General features: G+C 35.2%; 1 protein-coding gene across 3 annotated transcripts in view; it reads left to right on the forward strand.

Annotated features, from left to right (window-relative positions):
• The window catches only part of APOOL (apolipoprotein O like), a 142,892-nt gene that overhangs the window by 27,396 nt on the left and 88,902 nt on the right, over positions 1-26,594 (forward strand). For all 3 annotated transcript variants that reach the window (XM_024240347.3, XM_024240348.3, NM_001133590.1), the window contains 4 exon segments: positions 15,509-15,613; positions 20,458-20,577; positions 23,425-23,479; positions 24,909-25,007. In XM_024240347.3, coding sequence (XP_024096115.1) covers positions 15,509-15,613; positions 20,458-20,577; positions 23,425-23,479; positions 24,909-25,007 — 379 coding nt within the window.

A 26,594-nucleotide genomic window follows, 5' to 3' on the forward strand; every position in this document is an offset into this window, starting at 1 on the left:
AGAGTTCACCAGAATTGTATTTGATTCTTAGAGCACTCCTGAGGGAATTTTGTATCTGCATATCAGGATAAAATGTACTTGTGATAAATTTCATTTGTGTTGGAGCCAGATTCATTGGGTCCTCAAATGCCTCAGAGTGTGTTGGCCTGCAAGCATATGCAAAAATTTCAGAGTAAGTACATGTTGAGCTAAGATAGTTAATAACTTTCATTAGATTTTCAGAAAGTTAAGATTGCTGAATCAGTCTTACAATTTCAGTTTCGCTTTAGGGCCTTTAGTTGTTTGCCTCCACAAATGCTTGGTATATAGGCATCTCATAAATGTTATTACATAAAATGACTTAGTAGATTCTCTGTGTGTACTGCCCTATTTAAACCTGCGTGTCATTTTATTATTTAGTTTTAAGGTCCTTAGTCGTGCAAAGTCTTTTGGATACGAGAGGTGTAAGACTACTCACAGGAGTCTATATTTAATAGAAAAATAGGCTGCATATATTTCAAAAAGATAAATAATAATATAATGTTATATTTGTTAAACACCAGATTAGTGCCTCACAAAAATATGAACTGTGTGAATTCAGAGAGATGTCTTTGAGTGAACTAGTGGGAATTGAGCCAGTCCTTCAGTGAAGGGCAGGGTTTTGGTAAGTGTGTTCATTCAATAATTATTTTTTTGAGTACCTGCTGTGTGTCAAGTACTGTTAGGTACAGGAGAGGAGAGGGCATTCTAGTACAACACATGCAGTGTGTGAAGGCACTGAGGGAGGAATGTGCTTGACATGTTTGGGGCCTAGGAAGATTAATTTGGCTAGGGCCAGAGGAAGGCGGTAAAGGTTTGTGGAGCTGAGAGAACAAACAGTATTTTAGAAAGATCAGTTCAGCATTTCTGTGTAGCTTATTTAATCCTGTTTTGAAATTTTGTAACGTCTGAATTCTAAACTGACAACAACTTTAAAATCATCTTTTATTGGAGTGCTACAATCTTTTCAAGTAAATAGAATGCTCTCAATATTCCTCTCCCAAATTTCCACCAGGGAGATACAGCCTAATTTTTTTCCCCAGATATAGCATATGTGTATATATGTGTGTATCAAAGGAGGCTGTTAGGTGTTTTTCAAAATCTGGTTACTGAGTTTGACAGTATTCGGTATTTGTCAATGTACTGATTAAAATATCTAAAAAAAAAATACTCATAAAATACTTTAGCCTGATTAACAAACTGGCTAAAGTGGAATTTTGCTGATCTGTTGTGCCATTTCTGGAGGATTTTTAAGATGTTTAGTTGTGGCTGGGCACGGTGGCTCATGCCTGTAATCCCAGCACTTTGGGAGGCCGAGGCGGGCCGATCAACTGAGGTCGGGAGTTCAAGACTAGCCTGACCAACATGGAGAAACCCCGTCTCTACTAAAAATACAAAATTAGCCGGGCATGGTGGCACATGCCTGTAATCCCAGCTACTTGGGAGGCTGAGGCAGTAGAATCACTTGAACCTGGGTGGCGGAGGTTGCAGTGAGCCGAGATCGCGCCATTGCACTCCAGCCTGGGCAACAAGAGTGAAATTCCTTCTCAAAAAAAAAAAAAAAAGTTTTAAAAAAGATGTTTAATTGTGTAAATATACTCCCTATGTATGTTTTTATTTTTAATTTTCTAGTTAGATTTTTATTTATTTAAGATAAACTTTTGATACTTTCAAATATTACCCAGTAATAATTGCAACACAATTATTGAATGATTAATATGTTCAGAAATTTCAGAATAATTCTTTCATACATCATAATTAAAGTAACTTAGTGCTTGAAATGCTTTACGATTAATATTGTGTAATTTCGTAATACAACCACACTGATCTAGACGCTTATTTGTTGTAGGAAACTTAAGACTGGTCTTTTAAGTGCTAGAGCTCTAATTTTGATGAACGTTATATCTTGAATGTACTACGTAACTCCCACCTATGTTAAACCAGACAGTTGAACCCTTTCTTCGTAACTCAGTATCTTTAGTTTTTAACTTTGCCAATTGTAATATGTTGTATTTGTTATCTAAGTGAAGGCATAGATAGTGGACCTGAATGGGTATTGAGCCCGGAAATAGTCTTAGAAAGTGCTATATTGAAAAAGTGGCTGGTGTCATTTGCTTTTTCTTCCATAATTGTGAATTGAAATCTTGGCTTTGTGGGCAGGGTGACATGCTCAGTGAATCAAAGGCAGCCTTTTTCCAAGTGTTTTTCTGTTCTCCAAAGGCCACTGCTGGTATTTGTGTTCTTTACTTGTATCCAAATACTTTCTGGTGCATAGTAGGCGTTCAGCAAATGTTAATTACCCCTTTTCCATTGCTATTATATTAGACCACAGGTGTTATTTTGTCAGCACATTCATCTTCAGAGTATTTGACTTTTAGAGCTGTGTTACAGGTCACTCCTTTCTCTTAGTATTCTTAATATTTAGTTTTCAAGAAAACACCAGATGCTATGCATCATTTTAAATGGCAGTTTGATGTGGGCAACAGAGAAAAATGGAAGAACCTGGATTCTCAGTAAGCTAGTGAATTAACCAATCCTTATGTCTGCCCGCTCCTAGACTTTGTTATATGGAGAATAAGTTTTTTTCATTGTTGAAGCCAGTTTAAGTTGGAGATTCCAGAATTTTAGCCAAAAGCATCTTAAATAAGACCCACTATATTGGATTATTGTGAAGATTAAAAAGACTAGATCTGTATAAAGCACCTGGCACATAGTATGCACTCATTAAATACAGAACAAACACACTGTCATCAGAGATCTCTTTTCTTTTCAGGGACATTATAATGAGGTGTGGCACAGGTACCATAACACTACCAGATTGTAGAGCTTTTCCATCATGCATTTGTAGCTTTGTTGCTGGTTCTTTTCCTTTGCCAGCCATACTGTGCCTCTGGTACTTTTATTCTCTTTTTATTATTTCTTAACTCTTCTATTCCTTGTTACTTCTCCCATTTTGTGACTTTTGGTAGGTATAATCTTAACTTTTATAATCAGAAGTGGCCAACTGGAGTAACCTTACCTCTAATACTCAGCGGTTTTTCTCCCTTTGTGTTGGTTGCTGGATGTTCCAGGACAGGTTTTTGGCCACAAGAGATTTTGAAAATGTCTTGTTTCTTTTCCCCCTTTGCTGGTTGAGGAACTCCTCTAGAAGCTGAAAAGTTCTAGATAGCTGAGTCACACAATATATATTTTCTAAATAAAAAAAAATACCATTAGTCAAGATAGGTGTTATTGGGGAAAAGTATATTTTCTTGCAGAATGACTTTTTTCTCCTCTTTTATTTTAGAATCAGGTTGTATTTGATCATGTTTCCCCATAATGTTGTTAGACTAGAAGTAATAAAACAGATTATTGAAATGTTTTATAAATATTATTTTAGAAAAATGCTACATGATAGAGAATAATTACGGAAATCAGCCCTATGTTTTTAGTAAAAGTAATAGGCTTCATAATTAAATTCTAGTTGGCACCTTTTTGGTTTTTTTTTTTAATAATTTCAACTTTTATTCTAGGTTTGGGGTACATGTGCAGGTTTGTTACAAGAGTATATTGAATGATGCTGATGTATGGGGTTTGATCCCATCACCCAGGTAGTGAGCATATTACCCAATAGTTTTTCAATTCTTTTCTCCCTCCCTCCCCCATCTACTAGTCCTCAGTGTCTATTGTTCCCATCTATATGTCCATGTGTACCAAATGTTTAGTTTCCACTTATAAGTGAGAACATGCAGTATTTGATTTTCTGTTCCTGCATTAATTCAGTTAGGATAATGACTTCCAGCTGCATCCATGTTGCTGTAAAGGACATGCTTTCTTCTTTTTTATGGATGCATAGTATTCCATGGTGTATATGTATCTCATTTTCTATATTCAGTACACCACTGATGGGCACCTAGGTTTATTCCATGTATTTGGTATTGTGAATAGTGCTGTGATGAACACATGAGTGCATGTATATATGTTAAAATAATTTATATTCCTTTGGATATATACCCAGTAGTGGAATTGCTGAGTCAAATGATAGTTCTGTTTTAATTTCTCTGAGAAATATCCAAACTGCTTTCCACAGTGGCTGAACTAATCTGTATTCCCACCATCAGTGTATAATGTTCCCTTTTCTCAGCAGCCTCACCAGCATCTGCTGTTTTTTGATTTTTTATAGTAGCCATTCTGACTGGTGTGAGATGGTATCTCACTGTGGTTTTGATTTGCATTTCTGTGATAATTAGTGATGTTGAGCTTATTTTCATATATTTGTTGGCCACTTTTGACAAGTGTCTGTTCAGATCTTTTCCCCATTTTTTAATGGGGTAAATTGTTTTCTGCTTGTTCAATTCTCTAAGTTTTGTGTAGATTCTTCTGGATATGAGACCTTTTTAGATGCATAGTTTGTGAATATTTCCTCATGTTCAGTAAGTTATCTGTTTAATAGTTTCTTTTGCTGTGCACATGCTCTTTAGTTTAATTAGGTTCCATTTGTCAATTTTTGCTTTTGTTGGAATTGCTTTTGGTGTCTTTGCCGGGAAACCTTTGCCAGGGCCGATGTCCAGAATGGTATTTTCTAGCTTATCTTCAGGGTTTTTATTTTTTTAGGCTTTACATTTAAGTCTTTAAACCATCTTGAGTTGATTTTCGTGTATGGTGAAAGGCAGAAGTTTAGTTTTAATCTTCTGCATAGGGCTCACCGGTTATCCCAGCACCACTTGTTGAATAGGGAATTCTTTACCCATTACTTGTTTTTGTTGAGTTTGTCAAAGATCAGATGGTTATAGTTGTGTGGCTTTATTTCTGGGTTCTCCAACGTCTGACCTGGGTTCTCTAACCTCTAACCTGTTACATTGGTCTATGTGTCTGTTTTTGTACCAGTACCATGCTGTGTTGGTTACTATAGCCTTGTACTATAGTTTGAAGTCAGGAAGTGTGATGACACCAGCTTTGTTCTTTTTACTTAGGATAGTTTTGGCTATTTGGGCTTGTTTTTGGTTCCATATTAATTTTAGAATAGTTGTTTCTACTTCTGTGACAAATGTCGTTGGTAGTTTGATAGGAATAACTTGAATCTGTAAATTGCTTTGGGCAGTGTGACCATTTAAAAAATATTGATTCTTCCTATCCATGAGCATGGAATGTTTTCCCATTTGTTTGTGTGATCTCTGATTTCTTTCAGCAGTGTTTTATAGTTCTGATTGTAGAGATCTTTCACCTTTGTGGTTAGCTGTATTCCTAGGTATTTTATTCTATTCATGGCTAATGTGAATGGGATTGTATTCTTAAGTTGGCTCTCAACTTGGATGTTGATAATTTATGGAAATGCTCCTGATTTTTCAAATATTTATTTTGTATCCTAAAACTTTGCTGGAGTTGTTTATTAGAACCACAACCTATTGGACAGAGACTATGGGGTTTTCTAGGTATAAGATCATATCTTCTTTGAAGAGACTTTGTCTTTTCATATTTGGATCAATTTTATATATTTCTTTTGCCTGACTCCTGGCTAGGACTTTCAGTACTGTATTGACTAGGCATGAAAAGAGTGCACGTCCTTGTCTTATTATAGTTGTCAAAGGGAATGCTTCCAGGTTTTGCCCATTCAGTTAGATGTTGGCTGTGAGTTTGTCATAGATGGCTGTTATTATTTTGAGGTATGTTCCTTTGATGCCTAATTTGTTGAGGGTTTTTAAAATGAAGGGTTCTTGAATTTTTTATTTTTAAAATTTTATTTCAATAGTTTTGGGGGAGCAAGTGGTTTTTGGTTACATGGATAAGTTCTTTAGTAGTGATTTCTGAGATTTGGTGTACACGTCACCTGAGCAGTGTACACTGTACCCAGTATGTAGTCTTTTTTCCCTCGCATCCCTCTCATCCTTCCCCTTGAGTCCCCAAAGCCCATTATATTATTATTATGTCTTGCATCCTCATGTATTAGCTCTCCTCAAGCTTAGCTCTCATGTATAAGTGAAAACATACAATATTTGGTTTTCCATTTCTGAGTTACATCACTTAGAATAATGGCCTCCAACTCCATCCAAGTTGCTGCAGAGGCCATTATTTCATTCTGTTTCATGGCTGAGTAGTATTCTATGGTGTATATATCACACATTTTCTTTATCCACTCCTTGGATGATGGTTATTTAGGTTGGATCCATATTTTTGCAATTGCAAAAGGTGCTGCTATAAACGTGTGTGTATGTGTCTTTTTCAAATCTGGAGGCATCACATTACTTGATGATATGGGTTGGCTGTGTTCCCACCCAAATCTCATCTTGTATTGTAGCTCCCATAATTTGCTCATGTTGTGGGAGATAATTGAGTCACTGGGGCGGTTTCCCCCATACTGTTCTCTTGGTAGTGAATAAGTCTCATGAGATCTGATGGTTTTATAAGGGGAAACCCCTTTTGCTTTGCTGTCATTCTTCTCTTGTGTGCTGCCATATGAGACATGCCTTTTACCTTCTGCCATGATTTTGAGGCCTCCCTAGCCATGTGGAACTGTGAGTCCATTAAACCTCTTTCTTTGGCAAATTGCCCAGTCTCAGATATGTCTTTATCAGCAGTGTGAAAACAGACTAGTACACCTGACTTCAAACTATACTATAAGGCTATAGTTACCAAAGCAGCATGGTACTGGTGTAAAACTAGGCACATAGACCAATGGAACAGAATAGAGAACCCAGAAATAAAGCCAAATACAGCCAACTGATCTTCGACAAAGCATACAAAAACATAAAGTAGGGAAAGCACACCCTATTGAACAAGTGGTGCTGGGATAACTGGTAAGCTGCACATAGAAGAATGAAAATGGATCCCTATCTGACACCATATACAAACATCAACTCAAGATTGATCAAAGCCTTAAATATAAGGCTCGAAACTATAAAAATTCTAGAAGACAACATTGTAAAAACTCTTGTAGACATCAGTCTAGGCAAAGAATTCATGACTAAGACCCCCAAAACAAATACAACAAAAACAGAAATAAACAAATGGCACCTAATTAAACTAAAAAGCTTCTGCACAGCAAAAGAAATCATCAGCAGAGAAAACAGACAACCTACAGAGTGGGAGAAAATATTTGCAAACTATGCATTTGACAAAGGTTGTTGAATTTTACTGAAATCCTTTTCTGCATCTATTAAGAGGATCATAGGGTCTTGTTTTTAGTTCTGTTTATGTGATTAATTACATTTCTTAATTTGCATCTATTAAACCACCCTTGCATCCCAGGTTTAAAGCCTTCTTGGTCGTGGTGTTTTCCTAGATTTGGCTTTCTAGTATTTCCTAGATGTTTTCCTAGATTTGGCTTTCTAGTATTTTGTTTAGAATTTTTACATCTATGTTTATCAGAGTATTGGCCGGAAGTTTTCTTCTTTTGTTGTGTTTCTGTGGAGTTTTGTATTACAATGATGCTATAGCCTCATAGAATGAGTTAGGGAGGAGTCCCTCCTCCTCAATTTTTGGAATACTTTTAGTAGGATTGGTACCAGCTCTTCTTTATACATCTGGTAGAACTAAGCTGTGAATCTATCTGGTCCAAGTTTGTTTTTTTTTTTTTTTTTTTTCGTGGTTGGTAGGCTTTTTGTTACTGATTAAATTTCTGAACTCATTATTTCTCTGTTCCAAGTTTTAATTTCTTCATGGTTCAATCTTGGGTGGTATATATTTCTAGGAATTTATTTGTTTCTTCCAGGTTTTCTAGCTTGTGTTCACAGAGGATTTCATAATAGTTTCTAGGGGTTGTTTGTATTTCCATGTAGTTGGTAGTAATGTTCCATTTGTCATTTCTGATTGTGTTTATTTGGATCTTCTTTTATTCATTATTAGTCTAGCTAGTTGTCTCCCAATCTTATTTCTTCAAAAAACCAACTTTTTTTATCTTTTGTATCATTTTTCACATCTCTACTATATTGAGTTGCTCTATGATTTTGGTTATTATTTTTCTTCTGCTACCTTTTTGGTTGGTTCGTTCTTGTTTTTCAAGTTCCTCTAGGTGTGATGTTAGGTGATGTTAATTTGAGATCTGTCAAGCTTTTTGATGTGGATTTTCAGTGCTATAAACTTTCCTCTTAATAGTGCTTTAGCTGTGTCCCAGGGGTTCTGGTATGTTGTATCTTTGTTTTCATTATTTTCAAATAATTTTTTGGTTTCTGCCCTAATTTCATTGTGTACCCAAAAGTAATTCAGGAGCATATTGTTTAATTTCCATGTAATTGTATGGTTTTGAGAGATTTTGGTATAGACTTCTTTTTTTTTTTAATTGCACTGTCATCTGAGAATGTGATTGGTATGATTTCAGTTTTTTTGGTGTGTGTATTTTTTGAGAACTGCTTTAGGGCTGATTGTGTGGTCAATTTTAGAGTATGTGCCATGTGCAGATGAGATTAATGTATATTCTGTTTTTGTTGGGTGGAGTGTTATGTAGATGTCTGTTAGATCCATATGGTCATGTGTCAAGTTCAGGTCCTGGTATCTGTGTTAATTTTCTGTCTTGATATTTCTAGTACTGCCAGTGGGGTGTTGAAGTTTCCCACTGTTATTGTGTATTTATGTAAGTCTCCTTGTAGGTCTCTGAGAACTAGAACTTACTTTATGAATCTGGGCACTCCAGTATTGGGTGCATATATATTTAGGATTGTTAAGTCTTCTTGAATTGAACTCCTTATTATATAATGTACTTCTTTGTCCTTTTTTGATCGTTGGTTTAAAGTCTTTTTTGTGTGAAATTAGATTAGCACCCCCTGCCCTTTTTCATATTGTGTTTCCTTGGTGAATTTTTCTCCATCCATTTAATTTGAGCCTATAGATGTCACTGCATGTGAGAGATGGGTCTCTTGAAGACAGCATACAATTGGTTTTTTACTTCTTTATCTAACTTGCCACTGCATGCCTTTCAAATGGGGCATTTAGCCTGTTTACATTCAAGTTTAACATTGATATATGCAAATTTGGTCCTGTCATCATGTTGTTAGCGGGTTAATATGCAGATTTGATTGTATGGTTGCTTTGTAGTATCAGTAGTCTATGTACTTAAGGGGATTTTTGTGGTGCCACTAACAGTCTTTCATTTCCATGTTTAGCCCTCCTTTAAGGACCTCTTGTAAGGCAGATCTGGTGGTAACAAATTTCCTTAGCATTTGTTTGTCTGACAAGAATCTTATTTCTCATTAGCTTATGAAGCATATTTTGGCTGGATATGATATTCTTGTTTGGAATTTGTTTTATTTAAGAATGCTGCATATAGGCCCCAAATCTCTTCTGGCTTATAGCATTTCTGCTGGAAGGCCACTCTTAGCCTGATGGAGCTCCCTTTACCAATGACCTGCTTCTTCTCTCTAGCTGCCTTTAATATTTTTTCACATTGACCCTGAAGAATATGATGAGTATGTGTCTTGGGGATGGTCATCTTATATACTGTCTCACATGGCTTCTATTCATTTCTTGAATTTGGACGTTGACCTTTCTAGTGAGGTTGGGAACATTTTCATGGACAATACTCAAATATGTTTTCCAAGTTACTGTCTCTTTCTCTCTGTGTTTTAGGGATGCCAGTGAGTCATTGGTTTGGTCTCTTTACATAATTCCACATTTCCAGAGGTTTTGTTCCTTTTTTATTCTCTTTGTTTTTGTCTAACTGAGTTGATTGGACTGATCTTCAAGCTCAGATTCTTCCCTCAGGTTGGTCTTTTCTGCTGTTAGTACTTCTGATTATATTATGAAATTTTTACAGTGCATTTTTTCAGCTCTTTCTATTGGTTTTGGTTCTTAAAATGGCAATTTTATCTTTCAACTCTTGTATTGTTTTATTTAATTCTTTAGATTCTTTGGATTTGGTTCAACTTTCTTCTGAATCTTGATGTTCTTCATTCCTATCTATATTCTAAAACTTTTGTCTTTCATTTCCACCACTTTAGTCTGGTTAAGTACCATTGCTGTGGAGGTAGTGCAGTTGTTTGGAGGTAAGAAGACACTGGCTTTTCCAGTTGCCTGAGTTCTTGCACTCATTCTTTTTCATGTGTGGGCTGATGTTCCTTTAATGTTTGATGTTACTGTCTTTTGGATTTGTTGTTGTTATTGTTTTGTTTTGCTGCATTAATTGTAAAAGTGGTGTGTCTCTTGATTACTTCTGGGAGCTCCATCCCAGGGAAATGCAGAGCTGCTGCCAGCCCAAGTGCTCAGATTGGGGTAGGGTGGCTGTACTGGGGACCCTGGTAGGGAAGCTCTGCTCAGTGAGGAGTAGCACTGGCAGAGACCTGCATGGAAAATAATCTGGCCGCTTTTCTGTAAGGCTGCTGCAGTGTGCTGGAGGCCAGCAATATTTTGGGCTCTTCTCTCCCTTCTCAGCCTGAATGTAGTAGAGGTGGGGGCTGAGGCATTGGCAAAAATGTCAGTCCTGTCAGTTACCTCTGGGAGGTTTATCCCAGAAGAATTGCAGAGCTGCTATTGGCCTGAATTCTTAGGTGGGGTTGGTGTGGTTGTGTTAGGATCCCAGGCCAGTGGGTTTTGCCTAGACAGGTATAGCAGAGGCAAAGCCTACAGTCCATCCATTCCTCAGCACCATGAATATGGCCCCTATCCTGGGGGCATGTGAGAGAGTCTGGCCTCCCTTGTTGGTGGAGCTATGTAGGTGGTGCAAGAGTGCTCAGGAGACCAAGGCCCTTGGGCATCCTTATGTGCCTGAGTGGCAACTCTGCCCACCCAGAAAACTCCAGGCAACCTGTGTCAGTCTGGAGGCCTTGGGAATAGAGGGTCTATGGGGATCTCCTGTGTCCAGGACTGCAAAGGTTCATGGCATAAGTGTGAGTGTCTGGGGGCTTTTGCCGACTTACCATTTCCCTGTGGTGGGGAGCCCCTGCTTGTCTTCCTGCCAGTCCTGGGTGGGCAGCTGTCCTGTCTTGCACTTCTCTGCTCTCTGTGGGTCATGGTGCTCCCTTGATGAATTCCAGCATGTCCTCCTGGATGATTCAGTGGAAGAGCTTGTGTTCACTGGCTACTGTGTATCTTCTCCTTGAGAGCAGCACACACTGGCTGCTTCTAATCAGCCATCTTCACACCTCCCAAAACAAAAATTCTTAATAGCAAGAGCTAACAAATACAAAATCAGTAGAAGAAAAGAAATAATAAAGATCAGAACAGAAATAAATGAAATTGAAATGAAGAAAATAATATAAAAGATCAATGAAACAAAAAGTTGGTTGTTTTAAAAGATGAAATTTACAAACCTTTAGCTAGACTAACAAAACAAAAGAGAGAGAACACCCAAATAAATAAAATCAGAGATGAAAAAGGAGACATTCAACCAACACTGCAGACATTCAGAGGATCATTAGTGGCTGCTGTGATCAACTATATGCCAATAAATTGGAAAATCTAGAAGAAATGGATAAATTCCCAGACACACACAACCTACCAACATTGAACCATGAAGAAATCCAAAATCTGAACAGACATAACAATGAGATGGAAGATGCAGTAAAAATCTCCCCAGAAGGAAAAGCCTGGGACTTGATGGATTCACTGCTGGATTTTACCAAATATTTAAAGAAGAAATACCAGTTCTACTGAAAGTATTCTGAAAAACAGAGAAGAGGGGAATACTTCCAAACTCATTCTACAAGGCTGATATTACCCTGATATTAAAACACATCAATAAAGAAAACTATAGACCAATATCCCTGATGAATATTGATGCAAAAATCCTCAACAAAATACCAGCAAACCAAATTCCAAAACACATTCAAAAGATCATTCATCATGACCAAGTGGGATTTATCCCAGCGATGCAGGGATGGTTCAGCATATGCAAATCAGTTAGTGTGGTACATCATATCAACAGAATGAAGGATCAAAATCATATAATCATTTCAACTGATGCTGAAAAAGCATTTGATAAAATTCAACATCAGTTCATGATAAAAAAAAAACCTTCAAAAAACTTGCTATCACAGGAAGCTCACCCTGTATTTTTCCCTGGAGAAACGGTACAGTATTCTGTAAATCAGTATTCACATCTACTTTATAGAATCTAACTGCTGGAAATAACAAGAATCAGCTATATTTTTATTTCAGGCACAGTTGGAGGGGCTGAGTCTTACAGGTAAATTACCTCATGCTCATCTTTTAGCCCTGCTGTTTGTAAATTTCCATGTGAGAGAATTCTGTTTTAGGACCTGTTATATTTTGTAGAGAGCCAGTTTTTAATCTTTCATTGATTTTAAGTAAGTCGTAATTTTGACTTGACGAGTTATTATTTCAAGTTACAAATAGTTTTAAGTCAGGGTCTTTCCTCTTGTGAAAACTCGATTATCTCTGCTCACTTTTAATGCTGTTTGATTAATGACAGCCTCATGAGGCTGTAAGTTTTTTATAACACCCCAAACTCTAATAACTTTTTGAATATCTTATTTGGTTTTCTAAATGGGAGGCTGGCAATTTTTTTTTTTTTTTGTAAATGGCCACATAGTAAATGTTTTAGGCTTTGCAGGATGCATAAGATTTCTTGTCACATATTCTTCTTTGTTTTTACAAATCTTTAAATATGTTTTTTAAAAACATTTTAAGCTTAGAGTCCAGGCCAGATTTAGCCCAGAGTTGTAGCTTGCCAATCTTTGTTCAAAAATTTTCGATGTGCTGTACCATTAGCTTTCCCTCTTTAAGATAGTGACATGTACTTCACCAGTATAACTTAGACTTGTAGATACCGTAGTGTGCCAGTCTTCCTGATTTCTTTTGACAAAAATTGCAACCTTTTTTTGTTTGGAGGTAATAAATATGTTGGATAGATTTTATTGTTATCACTGTTCTCACTAGAGCCTGATTAGCATGAAATACATGTGAAAAGAAAAATGAGGAATAAGCAGAGCCACTTAATTTTTTTATTCAGCAAACAGAAGGAATGGGAAACTAAACTTAGTTGCCTATGTACCAAGTGTAAGCCATTTTAATATAAATATATTAAATATTTATATTTAATATAAATATAAGCCATTTATATTAAATCCTTGTGATAATCAACAGGATGGCATACACATTTTTTCAGATATTTAACCTAATAATAATTAGTTAACCTAATTAAGACATCACTGTCCACTAGAATTTTCTGCAATGATGGGCTTGTTTTATATCTGTGCTCTACATTATGGCTGTTGAGCACTTGAAATGGGACTAATGTGACTGAAGTTATTTATTAATATTTTTAATTTCAATTTAAATAACCACATGTGGCTAGTAGTTACCATACTGGGCAGCATAACTTGAAGAGCTTCAATAATTGATTCAAGTTTAGACAGTAAGTTCTGTGTAACTCCTAAGCTCATATTTATATGTGTGTGTATATATATGTATTTTTTTGTTGAGACAGAGTTTTGCTCTTGTTGCCCAGGCTGGAGTGCAGTGGTGCTATTTTGGCTCACTGCAACCTCCACCTCCTGGGTTCAAGTGATTCTCCTGCCTCAGCCTCCCAAGTAGCTGGGATTACAGGCATGCACCACCACACTCAGCTAATTTTGTATTTTCAGTAGAGACAGGGTTTCACCATGTTGGTCAGGCTGGTCTTGAACTCCTGACCTCAGGTGATCCACCCACCTCTGCCTCCCAAAGTGCTGGGATTACAGGCGTGAGCCACCACTCCCGGCCCTAAGCTCATATTTTTTTTCCGTTGTGCCATACTGCCTCCTCAATAAAAGTCAAGGAATCTATGAAGACAGTAGGAAAGAACGGGTGGACCTTTATTACCTTACAGAGTAAAAAATGTGGAGAAAGTACTTAGGCAATTTTCAAGGTATATTAACTTTTAGGCCATGAGCTCAATTAGTAAATCCATAATCTGGAATATTAGATCATAATTATCAGCAATATCTATGAAATTCTTTTATAGTCTACATATTATTATTGCATTATATGAAGTAACACGAGTATACTCTGTGATCATTAGTGTGTTGAAAAAATTCAGATATTAGCATACTTTGAAAGTATTTGTCTTATATCCAGGGAGTAGTCTCTTAAGAAGAAGTAAAGTCTAGTCAGGTATTTCAAAAAAAGCTTTTCAATGTCATAAAATTTTGCGTCCTTCCTATAATATAGAGTTTTTACTAACAAAATTTCCCTGGTTCATGGGGACCACACTTGCTGGCATCAGTTTTAATATACATTTAAATTATACCTGACATAGGTATGGTGTGGAAATCTTGTTATTTTATTAATGAATACCAACTGGGTATAAGAAATAAAAAAAGTGATGTCTTTAAGGGAAGCATGTGCAGATAAATCATTCTATGATGCTGTTTCCTGTACTAGAAGGAGGCATGGGGGAGGAGAATAAAAAAAATTTATCTTAGTGTTGACTCTTAATTTTACCCTGTATTTTTACAGCCCCAATCTAAATCAGAGTCCTGCCCAGTTTAAACAGGAAATTACTTAACTGATTGATGCTTTTGAGTAGCTTCCCTTGCTCTTCTCAGAAAATATTAAAAACAGTGTCAGAAATGAAGTATTACTGTCACTGGAGAACGTTTAGAACCCTTTAGCCAATGATTCTTCCAGGTGTTGCACAATTTTATTTGTGTGTAAAACAAGGAGACTGCTTCCCTCATAATGTCCTTTGTCAAATTCAGGAAGCTTCTTTCCCATCTAAAGAATCAGAGTGTTAATATATTTGTACCTTGGAAAGCTTTACAATTGGCCTTGTTGAATGGATAATCTTTGGGAATTATTTTGGTACCTGAATAATACTAGAAGACTTTATTCTTAGAGCCAGTACTTTTCCTCATTCTTAATTCAAATCAAGTTATAGCTAAAACAAAGATCACTTTTTGCTTTAGATTTAGCAAGAAACAGGTAAAAGGGAATGCATTGGGAAAATCAGGGGCAAAGGATTTATAATAGAAAGAGTTCATTTTTTATGGATAATGTTAATATAAATTGTATTTCAAGATGCAGCCTGCGTCACTCAGTACTCCAGACCACTCTTATCCTTTACTTTCTCCAGAGCATTTATCAACTTATAATATAACATATAGTTTATTGTGTTTATTGCCTGTCTCCTCTCTACTAGAATGTCATTTGTATGAGAACAGGAATCTTTGTTTTGTTCACTGATATATTCTAAGCACTAAGACCAGAGTCTGGCACATAGTAGGTGTTCAGTTGATGTTTGTGGACTGAATGAATATCAAGACCAATCCCACTCCATTCCTCAGATTTTAGTAATTATTGCATTGCTATATTATTATATAATAATATTCCAGATAAATATTATATTGCTATATTTCTTATGAAGTAGTTAACAAACAGGTAAAAATAGTGCTCTGCCATCCAATATGAGAAGATAATTTTATGAACTATGTCTTAAAAATGTATGAGGTAATTTGGAGTGTTTGAGTATTTAATATATTAAAGTGAAACCAATAGATTTCCTGAGATTCCTCCAGAATTTATTAGGAAATGGAAGATGGAAAGCTTTTCCACTAAAAAGATGTTTTTGATATATCTTTCTTAGATGGGAAAACTGACAACCATGCCTGCAGGTCTGATATATGCATCTGTAAGTGTACATGCAGCCAAAGAAGAGGAATCCAAAAAGCAGCTAGTGAAACCAGAGCAGGTAATTTGCCTACAAAGGTTTATGAACTTTGTATAATATCAAGATGACACAAAAGCTATATTTTTTAAAATTATCTTTGCTCATCAAAAATGTCTTAGAAGTCTTTGTTAGGTAGATATTAAAAGTTGAGAGAAATAGTTATGAAGTATCTCAAAAGACAATATGTAACTCAAACATCTAAAATTCTAACTCCAATGAAAAACAACTAGTGATTTTTCTTAATGAATAATCAATAAGTAGTGGAGGGTGTTAGAGTTCTAGGCAGTCTGATTTTTCTTTCTTGAAAAACTTACACAGGTACATTCAGTATTAGGAAACTTCAGTTTAAGAAATTCATTAAGATCTCAGTTTTGGAAGTGACCTTAGATGTTTTCTAGATCAACCTTTCTGTATGGTACTGTAATTCCCTCTATAGTAGGCACATTTAGTGGCCATATATCTTCTACATGAATAAAACTCTAGGTAAAGGAGCCTAAGGAGCCCATTCCATTTTCTAAATCCTCTCATTTAACTTAAGGTCCTTTCTTATATCAGACAGAAATTTGTCTCATAATAACATCTACCTGTTGGTGCTGTATCTCTTGCATTGGTGCCATACAGAAAACTCTCTTTAAAAAAACAAGCCTTTAAATATCAGTTATACTTTAAGTAATTTTGCTTCCAGGATAAACATTTTAAAGCATTTAGTAGCTTCAACTATTTCTCATACATCACAGCTTTGAGTTCCTCACTATCATGATCAGCCTCTGCCAAGCATGTTCAGGATAGTTAGTGTTTTCTTCAGGTGTAAGTAGTTTGTTTTTCTTTTTAAAAAACATTTTGGTTTTTGGTGCCATGACTTGGATGTATGAACCACAGCGTTTTGACTGCTACAGGATAGTCAGTCTCTGACTTCTTCTCTTCTAGATGTTATATTTCTATTAATGCTGCCTAAGATCACATTAGTTTTTATATTTGAGCGCTCAAAATCAACCATGCTCATAAGCAGCCTTTGACCATGACATAGTAAGCATGTGGTTCTCTAAAATTCATTAAGCCTTTTTACATGGACTACTGGTAAGGTATGCCTCATCCCAGTCTGTACTTAGGCATTTGAACTTTTTGGACTCTGTTGAAGGTATGTTTATACCTGTTTAAATTTTACCTTGTTGATCTGGCTTATCATGCCAGCCTGTTGAGCTGTAATTGTGGTTACTAATTCTATTCATCATTGTGCTTTTTATCTCTTCCCACTTTAAGTCACCCTTAAGATTTATCTACACACTTAATAATATGTTTTTGAATCAGGCCTGAATTTGAATCCTGATTCCACGACTGACTAGTTAGATGACATTGGGCAGAATTCTTAATGGTGTCATAAGTATTCTGTTGTATGAATGTACTACCATCAAATAAATATAAAATTTTCATAAATTTTTTGAAATGTGGACTATTTCCAGCTATTGCTATTGTAATCAGTACTTGTTGAACCACTTTGTATTGAATCTATATATACATCTATAACCATTTCCTTAGAATGAATTTCTATAAGCAGAAGTGTAGGTCAAAAGGCACAAAAAATTGATAATATTGCCAAACTAACATGCATAAAGGTAATATTTATAAATTAAACCAAAAATATTTTCTAAGCTCCTCTTATATATTTGTGAGGCACTGTTCTAATTACTAGATAAGGTTTATTTTCATTAATGGTCTAGGGTAGAGTCATTTCCCTACCCGCTAACTGATTCTAAGTATTTTTTTATTTTTTCTTTTTATTAATCTTAGGAGGATGTTGATTTTAAGGCTTCCTTGACACTCCCATATCTGGACAGCTCAAATCTAGGTAGGAAGATAAATCCCTAGTGGCTGAATTTAATTTTTGAAATTGTAAAATAAAGTAGTGCTGTTTATTATGGAATACGCAGTATTCCTTGGTATTTATTGTATTCCCCAAGTACATTTAAATATCATTTAATTGAATTACTTATTAAACAAAGTTGGTTGCCAGCTATGTGCTAGGGACTATACACAAAGTCAGGATCTAGTCCTTGAGGAATGTAGAATTTCTGAAGGGATTAAAATGTGATTTATGCGCAACATTTCTAGCTACTTTTATTGTGTAAAGTGAGCTATACTTCTGTTTAAATCTGTAATAACACTTCTACTAAATCAGAATACTTTATGAATGAAGTGTTCTGGTTATTTGGTTATTTGAATCTTTTGGTAAACTTGTAGCTAAACAGAAAATCTGTTGTAGTTCAGCTCTTCTCACTAAACATCTTTTTAAATATTCTCAATGTATTCCTGCCTTATATGCCATCTAGTGAACATAATTAAATCTCTCTTTAATAGAAAACTGTAGGACCATGAGACAATCATTTTTTTTTAACCATGAAATCTGTAATATTCAGATCAGTAAAATGACTGGCAATTGGAATGCATGTATACAGCCAGCCCTAGACATCCCTGGACATTTCTTTTTAAAATCCCTCTATGAGATGAATTATACTTATTTTCTTGTCATTTGCTTGTTGTCACTGAGAAATAACAGAAAAATACTGATTTGAGAGTTTTAGTTACTTTGGTTCAATTTAATTTTAAATGTGGTTTTACAGCTTACTCAATGTAATCATAATTTCTAAATGAGAACATACAAGTTCTGTCTATACAATAAGTGGCATTTAAGCACCAAGGCCTCTAAAATTTATAGTGAGAATGCTCTTCTCAATGGAGACTATAGTAACATGCTACTGGCTAGCTCTTAAAATTCTTAAAGTAGAGCTGAAATCCTATCATCATAAATCTTTCAACTATGCCTGTGCCTTAGAAGGAAAATACTTTAAAACACTGGTTCTTAACCATTCTGACCCCTTTGAGAGTCTGATAAAAACTTTGAATGCTCTTCCTAGAAAACTACATATACAAAATTTTGTTTATAATAGGCAACAAACAGATAAAGAACCTGAATCCGTGAGGCACAGTGCCTCACGCTTGTAATCCCAGCACTTTAGGATGCCAAGGCGGGCGGATTGCTTGAGCTCAAGAATTGGAGACCAGTCTGGGCAACAGGGTGAAACCCCATCTCTGCAAAAAAATACAAAAATTAGCTGGGTTTGTTGAGGGTGTGCCTGTAGTCCCAGCTACTCGGGATGCTGAGGTGGGAGGATTGCTTGAGCCCGGGAGGTTGAGGCTACAGTGAGCTGTGTTCATGCCACTGTACTCTAGACTGGATGACAAAGCAAGACCCTGTCTCAAAAAACAAACAAACCAACAAAAAAACAACTTAATCAGCAGGTTTTAATGGGGACAGAGGAGAGAGAATAAGAACAATGAGTGTAATAAAGTTTGGAATTGGGATGCGTAAATAATAAAGAGGATAGAAACATGATGGACAAACATGTAAGTAAATAACGTTGCCCACTCTGACACCAGTACATCCACATATATCTCTCCATTCTAGGGGAGAGAAGAAACTTGCCTACTTGCAGTGCACCTGCTTTTTATATATAAATGCATCTTTAATAAGATATGCATCTGTCACCTTCCTAATTATACATAGTTGCCAGTGTGGTGAATTTAATCTAAGCATTAGTCCAGAAAGATAAACACTAACTCTTTAATCCTGGTATGAGTAGTAAAGAGTCATTTAATGGTAAAACAAGACTTTTCTGACTTATTACTGGAAAAGCTTTACCAAACTCACACTGTCTTATGTTTTATATATTTTTTAAATTTAAATAAAAAAACTGACATAAAATTGTATGCATTTACCTTGTACAGCATGATGCTTTGAAGTATATATACATTGTGGAATGACTAAATCTGTCTAATTTACATATGTATTACCTTGAATAGTTATCATTTTTGTGATGAGGACATTTTATACCCACTCTTAGCATTGTTCAAGAATACAATATAGTGTTAACTATAGTTTCATGTTTATTGTTGGTAGAGGACCAAATTCAAAGTCATTAATCATCTAGTTCCCTTGATGTTGATTTGTAAACTTGATTCTTCCCAGTTCTATCTTCCTCAAACACCAAGCTTCATAGGAGGATTTATACCTTAAATATAAAAGCAAAAAAAAAAAAAATTTTTTTTTTAAAGGAATTAAGTCCCTCCCTGGTTAAGTTTTTCATTGTTCTTTTGTGTATGTTTGTTTTTATTAAATACTAATTAGAATCAAAAGGCTGTTCAAAATATGAAAGGTATGAATAATAATATGATGATGATAATGATGTACAACCATATACCTAGCACCCAATTTAAAGGAAAGGAAAATCCTCTGTGTTTCCATTTCATTCCATTCAGAGGTTACCATTACCCTGAATTTTTACTATTATTCCCCTCCTTTACTTTTTAATTTTACCTTATATGTCTGTATTGCTAAGCAATATGTTTTTTTTAAGTAACCTTATATTCCTGAAATTCATCCAAATTTTTCCATGTTGCTGTAATTTTTATATTTACCCCCTAATTTCTAATATTTCTTTGTACGAATATACCCCAAAGGATCCATTTTACTGTGGATGGACATTGGGTTGGTTGTAATTAAAATGTTGCTGTGAACGTTATTATACTAACTCTGGGTGTGCAAAGACAGTAGTTTCTATAAATATACATAGGAGTAGAACCATTGGATTATATTATATTTGGCATCTTTTAATTTCTGGGTTTTAAACAGTCTTTATGAACAGTTTACCACATCATTCCTGTATTTAAGATGGTTTTTTAAAAGTATTTTATCAGCATTTTTAGTTGTTTTTGGAAAGAAGGCTGATGAGGATTCCTGTTCTGCCATACCGCTGTTATGGACAGTCCAGCTATTTTATGTTTTTGACATGAACATTTTTTGCCTGTAGCTCCCCATATATACTGCACCACCGCTCCAGTCTAAATATGTTGAAGAGCAGCCTGGTCATTTACAAATGGGCTTTGCTTCCATCCGCACTGCAACCGGTTGTTATATTGGCTGGTGCAAGGTAAGTCAATTCTGATAGTGGTTTAATATCAGAGATTTTTGATTAATTGTTCCAGTTACCTATTGATGTGTAGAAAACTAATCCAAAACTTAATGGCTTAAAACCACAACCATTATATTACATCTTATGATTTTGTAAGTCATGAATTTGATCTGAGTTCAGACATGTGATTTGTCTGTTGCATGTGGCATTGACAGAGGTGGCCCAGTGGTGTTCATCTGGCAAATGAGCTGATCTAGACAGTTCAAGACAGCTTTATTTGCATCTCTGGCACCTTGTTAAGGATGGCTGGATGGCTGGGTTCAGCTGGGATTATTGACTAGAACACCTACACATGGCCTCTCAAGCATGGTGATCTCAAATAGGTCAGATATAACTTACATGGGTAATTCAGGGCTCCTAAAGACAATGTTACAAGTGGCCCTAGGCAGAATTTGCCAGGCTTTTTGCCTGTCATCAGATGTCCAAGAAAGTCACTTCTACAGCATTCTATTGTTAAGTCACTAAGGCCAGCTCAGTTTTAAAGGGAAGGGAATTAGATGCCAACTCTCAGTAGAAGTAGCAGCAAATAATTTGTGGCTATGTTGAACCTACTCTACCACTACTGCATAGATTAAAGTAGTTCAGCAAGGATTTATGTCACCTAGCATGTACACAGTATCACTCACTTTTTATGTGAAGTTCTGAGATTACTTCTGAATATTTTCTTCTTTGGCTAAGCAAAGTGTTATTTACTTGTTGGGGTTAGCTCATAAGACCATTCTAACTACAGTAAGCTATTGGGCAAAGTAGAATACACGTGACTTTAATGCTTAGCCTTCAATCAGAGATATCCATCAGCAGAGTGGTGGAGTAAGCCGATGCAACACTAATGTTTCATTATCATCACATAAACATCATTGTGTTAGCATCAGTATCTCCAGTGTCAGTATCTTAATGTTGGTACCAGTGTTTTCATCATTCTGACCTAGTAACCATGCGACTTTTCCCCAAATATAGCCTGGTGGTGAACCATTGTTCTTTTTTAGTTTCTATCCATTATCTTTAAAAAGAAATCTAATGAGCTTATGAAAAATAATTTGTGCTTAGGTGAAATACCAAATCAATGAACTCTGGTAATTCCAGATAATATTTCAAATATCTGATAAATACATGATGTTATTTTTGAAAACTTGTGTTTGTCATACAATTCTTATGGTACTAGTTGTACTACACACTATTAATAGTTCGATCTAGGAGGGAAATACCTTAACCAATTATGGTCTGAATCGTGCCCCTATGACTATGTGCCAATAGCTAGATGATTCAGACTTAAGCCTCCTGAGATATAATTTTCCATAATGTTCTGAAATTTTTCTTCAGTGAGATAAAATGTTCCTGAGAGGTCTTTAAATTGCTATTGTAACTGTCATCCAATTTAAGATTCGAAAGAATGTTTTATTCCATTAATATGCTCAAACAAATAGGTTGAAGAAAGGCAATTTCCAATGCATTTTGTCCTAAATGTAAACAACTATTTTTCCCTAATTTTCCCCTAAAAATGTAATCTATTCTTTAAAAATTACGTCTGACTCAAATTCGTTCCACATTAAACCTTGAATCATGTAGAGCAAATTCAATTTCTACTCCTGCTAGCTTAGTGTTTTGAAATTTAGGTAGCACTGACCCCATGTGGTAAAAATGAATTCCTTAGCAGAGCTAAGAAAAATTTTTTTTGAAAGATGACTAATTTTCTTCCTTAATGGTTAAATGATTCCCAATCGACTGGTCAATAGGTATTTTAACTTTGAAGGTGAAATATTCTCAAGACAGTCCCTACAGAAAAGTAGTTCAATAGCAGTTAGCATTTATGCTGATTTGTACAATTTTAAACCAAGATGAACCTCTGCATCTCTCTGATAACCATTAAAATATGTAAGACAAAATTACAAAACCAAGCTATCTCTATAACAAAAACTTATTTCTTCCCTGTCCAATATAATAATCTCTGTTTTCTCTGCTTTGAAAGTCTCTTTTGTTCTTGTTTTTATCCCATGGTTTCATAGCAGCTAGTTCAGAGAAGGATTGTGTTTTCTGGTTCCATCGACAGAGTACAATATGACCACGAGTAAATCATTTTGTGACTTCCTTTTTTTTCTTATCTAAGTGAGGTAATACCTAGCACTCAATAAATATATTTAACACTCTTTTGCACTAAAATGAATCAGTTAGAAACAGGTAAAGTTAAAGATTTGCTTTAAAACTTTAGTTCCTCTGATGTATTAACATAGTTTTGATTTCTAGAGAATTTATGTTCCGATTTAAAAACAGGATAAACACTGGTCTATGTAGGATGATTTCTGTCCTGAGATAATTTAGATTTTTTTTCTCATTCTAATGCACACTAAGAAAAGGGAGGAAGATGAAGCCCTTTGCTTTAGGCTTTTTGCTCTTTTTTTCCCTCCACAAATCATTATGTTGTTGCTGTTGCATCTTTATTAATCAGATGTTGGTTCGAAACTGAAATATACCTCCCTTCTTCTTTATTTAAATTCCATTTATTTTTCTAGGTCATCATAAAATAAGATGATAAATCTTTATTTTTTTCAGTATCATTTCTGCTCTGATTATTTCATAGGCACATTATCCATTTATATGAGAAAAATGGTATAAATGTTATCCATGTTAAATAGAATGAAAAGCAGGAAATGAAAACAAGCTGGTAGTGAATACATAGGAAAGTTGGATTTAGATTTGGGCATAATGTTAAGTCACCCTTTTAATATAATCTTAGAGATGCAGGCAATTTTATCTCATTATCAACAGCTTCAAAAATGCAGATGTCTTCCCCCCCTTTTTTTTGCTTAGGGTGTTTATGTCTTTGTGAAAAATGGGATAATGGATACAGTACAATTTGGAAAAGGTAGGTGAGTAAATAATTAGAAATGTTTTATTGTGTTTTTAAATTGCATTGTTTAAATGTGAGAAAAATAAACTTGGTATGTTACCCATTATCATGCATTTACCAACTCAGAAGGTACTCTCTGTAGCAATTTATTGATTAGTTTATTTATTATTTGTTGATTACTGATTAATAGCAAAGCAGTAATATTCATTATTCAGCAGTTATTATTGGCTAAGGTGTTGTACTTAGCATTTTACATAATTTTTGTCACAATTATGTTAGTATTGGTATTATAATTATTCCTATTTTACAGATGAGGGCAACTGAGGTTTAGGAAGGTTAAGTAGGTTTATCGAGGTTACATAACTGTAAGTGGTAGTGCTAGGATACAAACTGAGGTCTGTTTTAACTACAAAGTCTATATTATATATCATAAAGCATAAATTAAAAACATGTCTCCATTGTTGCTAATTAGTTTAAGTGCTACTTGCTGTTAAAATACATTGTATTTTGCTGTCAATTGCTGGGAAATGTTATAGCAATCACTAACCCTGGAATATTTAAGCTAATGGTTAAAAAGCAATTATACTTGACTCTTTAGCTTGTTAATGGTGTTTGGCAACAGATATAGCTTTGTAATATTCTTGGCTTATGCCAGTTGTCATAATAAATATGTATAGGAGATAGAAAGATGAGCTAAAATGTTGAAAGTTTCCATGAAGTTGATGACCTGTATTTGAATTGTCATTATTTAATGTATTAGGAATAAATTCAAAATTATATTCCGCATCAATCATGAGGAATAGGATTAAATATGTGATTGCCATTAAATAATGAACTGTGATAGAAAAGTATACTTTTGGAACCAGAAACAAATTCAACATATAGAAAGCCAAGAACTACTCTTCATCTACTTTTTGTCTAGGCTCACTGATGATTGAGTTTAACCAACAGCAGTGGCTGTCCTGAGGTTATTAGGGAGTAGTGGCAAGCAAGGTCTAGTAGCTGTGTATATCCTTAAACTATTATTCAAAACTCCTTAATAAAATATCTATTTCAGTTCTTACTGGAGGCTACCAGTGTTTGAACAGATAAGGGCAGAAGTTCATTATAGAGATATAATACATATGCAGTCAGAAATTTACCTTATGGTAACCCATATTAAGATGTGCCCTCTAGCATTACATTTCTTTATAGTAATAACCATCAGTATCATTAAGAAAAGGAATATTAAATCAGCTACGGAAGGAAAATTTTATTTTGTAAAAAGTAAATATATCTAGTTTTTTAGCTTGCTACTCATATTGTCATTATATATAGCTCTTTTGAAGAATGTTTAAACCTCATTATTATCTTAGCAAATCTCTTTAACCTTCCTGCATTATAACTGTATAGAATATCCAGTAGAATTCAGTTATTTATGTTAATTTTTAACTGATTTCTTGAGATGCTTATGTCTATATGAAGAATCCTCCTCGAGATTTTCTTCCGAAAATGGGAGTTATTACAGTTTCAGGATTGGCGGGCTTGGTTTCAGCGAGAAAAGGTAGGGTTTTAAAAAATATATTCTCTCTTAATGCCATGATATTAGTTTCTGAATTTTGCAGTCATGAGAAAACCTCATTTGCTTTATTGAATATTATCTGGATAGGCTACTGTAAAGATTTTTAGATTCTGTATTACAGCATGCTTACTTTTATAAGGACTTTGTGTTTTCAAAGCTATAGCTATTCCAAAGGCTGTTCAACGTCATTAGTCATTAGGGAAATGCAGATGAAAACTAGAATGAGATACCATGTCAGTCCCAACAACATTGGTCAGGATGAGACCAAGAGAAAATCAAATTTTATCTCATATATCAGTATCTCTGTCTCAAATCTTTAAAGTAGCTGCCAGAATATGGGGGTCATGACTGAGAAAAGTAGTTTGAGTGATTAGTATATATTTTTACATTAAGATAAAACTCTCAAGAAATTTTTTCGGTAGTTAGTGACTCTTAAGGCCTTAAAAAAAAGTTACCTAGAAAACAAAATGACAAATTATAATTTTAATAGAAATAGCTATATATTTAAAAAAATTTTTGGCCGGGTGTGGTGGCTCACGCCTATAATCCCAGCACTTTGGGAGGCCGAGGTGGGTGGATCACCTGAGGTCGGGAGTTTGAGACCAGCCTTACCAACATGGAGAAACCCTGTCTCTACTAAAAATACAAAATTAGCCAGGCGTGGTGGCATATGCCTGTAATCCCAGCTACTCGGGAGGCTGAGGCAGGAGAATCACTTGAACCCGGGAGGCAGAGGTTGTGATGAGCCAAGATCATGCCATTACACTCCAGTCTGGGCAACAAGAGCGAAACTCCATCTCAAAAAAAAAAAAAAAATTTTAAATTATCACACAGTAAATTCATACAATTCTATCAGTTTTAATATATACATAGAGTCATGTAACCATCACCACAGCCAGGATACAGAACAGTTATATCATTCCCAAAAAGTACCTCATGCTGTCTGTCTGCAGTCAGACCTTCTTCCCACTTCTAACTCCCAGAAACACTCATCTGTTCTCTGTCACTATAGCTCTGTCTTTTTGAGAATGCCATCTAAATGGAATCATACATAGACTGGCTTCTTTCACTTAGATTATCAAGATTGTTGCATGTGTCAATAGCTTGTTCCTTTTTGTTACTAAGTAGTATTCCTTCATATGGATGTGCCACGGTTTACTTTATCACTTAACCTGTTGGACATTTGGGTTGTTTCCAGCTTTTGGTGATTAGGAATAGAGCTACTATGAAAATTTGTATACAGGTTTTTCATTTCTCCACGCCCTTATTACTAAGCTGGTGTAGTTCTCTAGTCACTAGCCATTTTGGTCACCTTTCATCCATCCTTTGTCCACATTCCAGTTGCCAGACATTGTCCCCAAACTAAATTACTTATATTGGAAGGCACAGTTCTGAGCCAGTCTGGAATCTGATGTCAGGTACTTTGTAGTTTGTTTTTCCGGCTATAGTCCTAAAAGCCTCAAATCAAGGCATAATTAGGTACAAAACTGCTGTGCAATTATAAGAACATTCTAGTATCCTAACTCATATATATATATATAAAATATATATATAAAACATATATATATA

This window comes from Pongo abelii, chromosome X (genome assembly GCF_028885655.2).
Source record: "Pongo abelii isolate AG06213 chromosome X, NHGRI_mPonAbe1-v2.0_pri, whole genome shotgun sequence".
NCBI lineage: Eukaryota > Metazoa > Chordata > Mammalia > Primates > Hominidae > Pongo > Pongo abelii.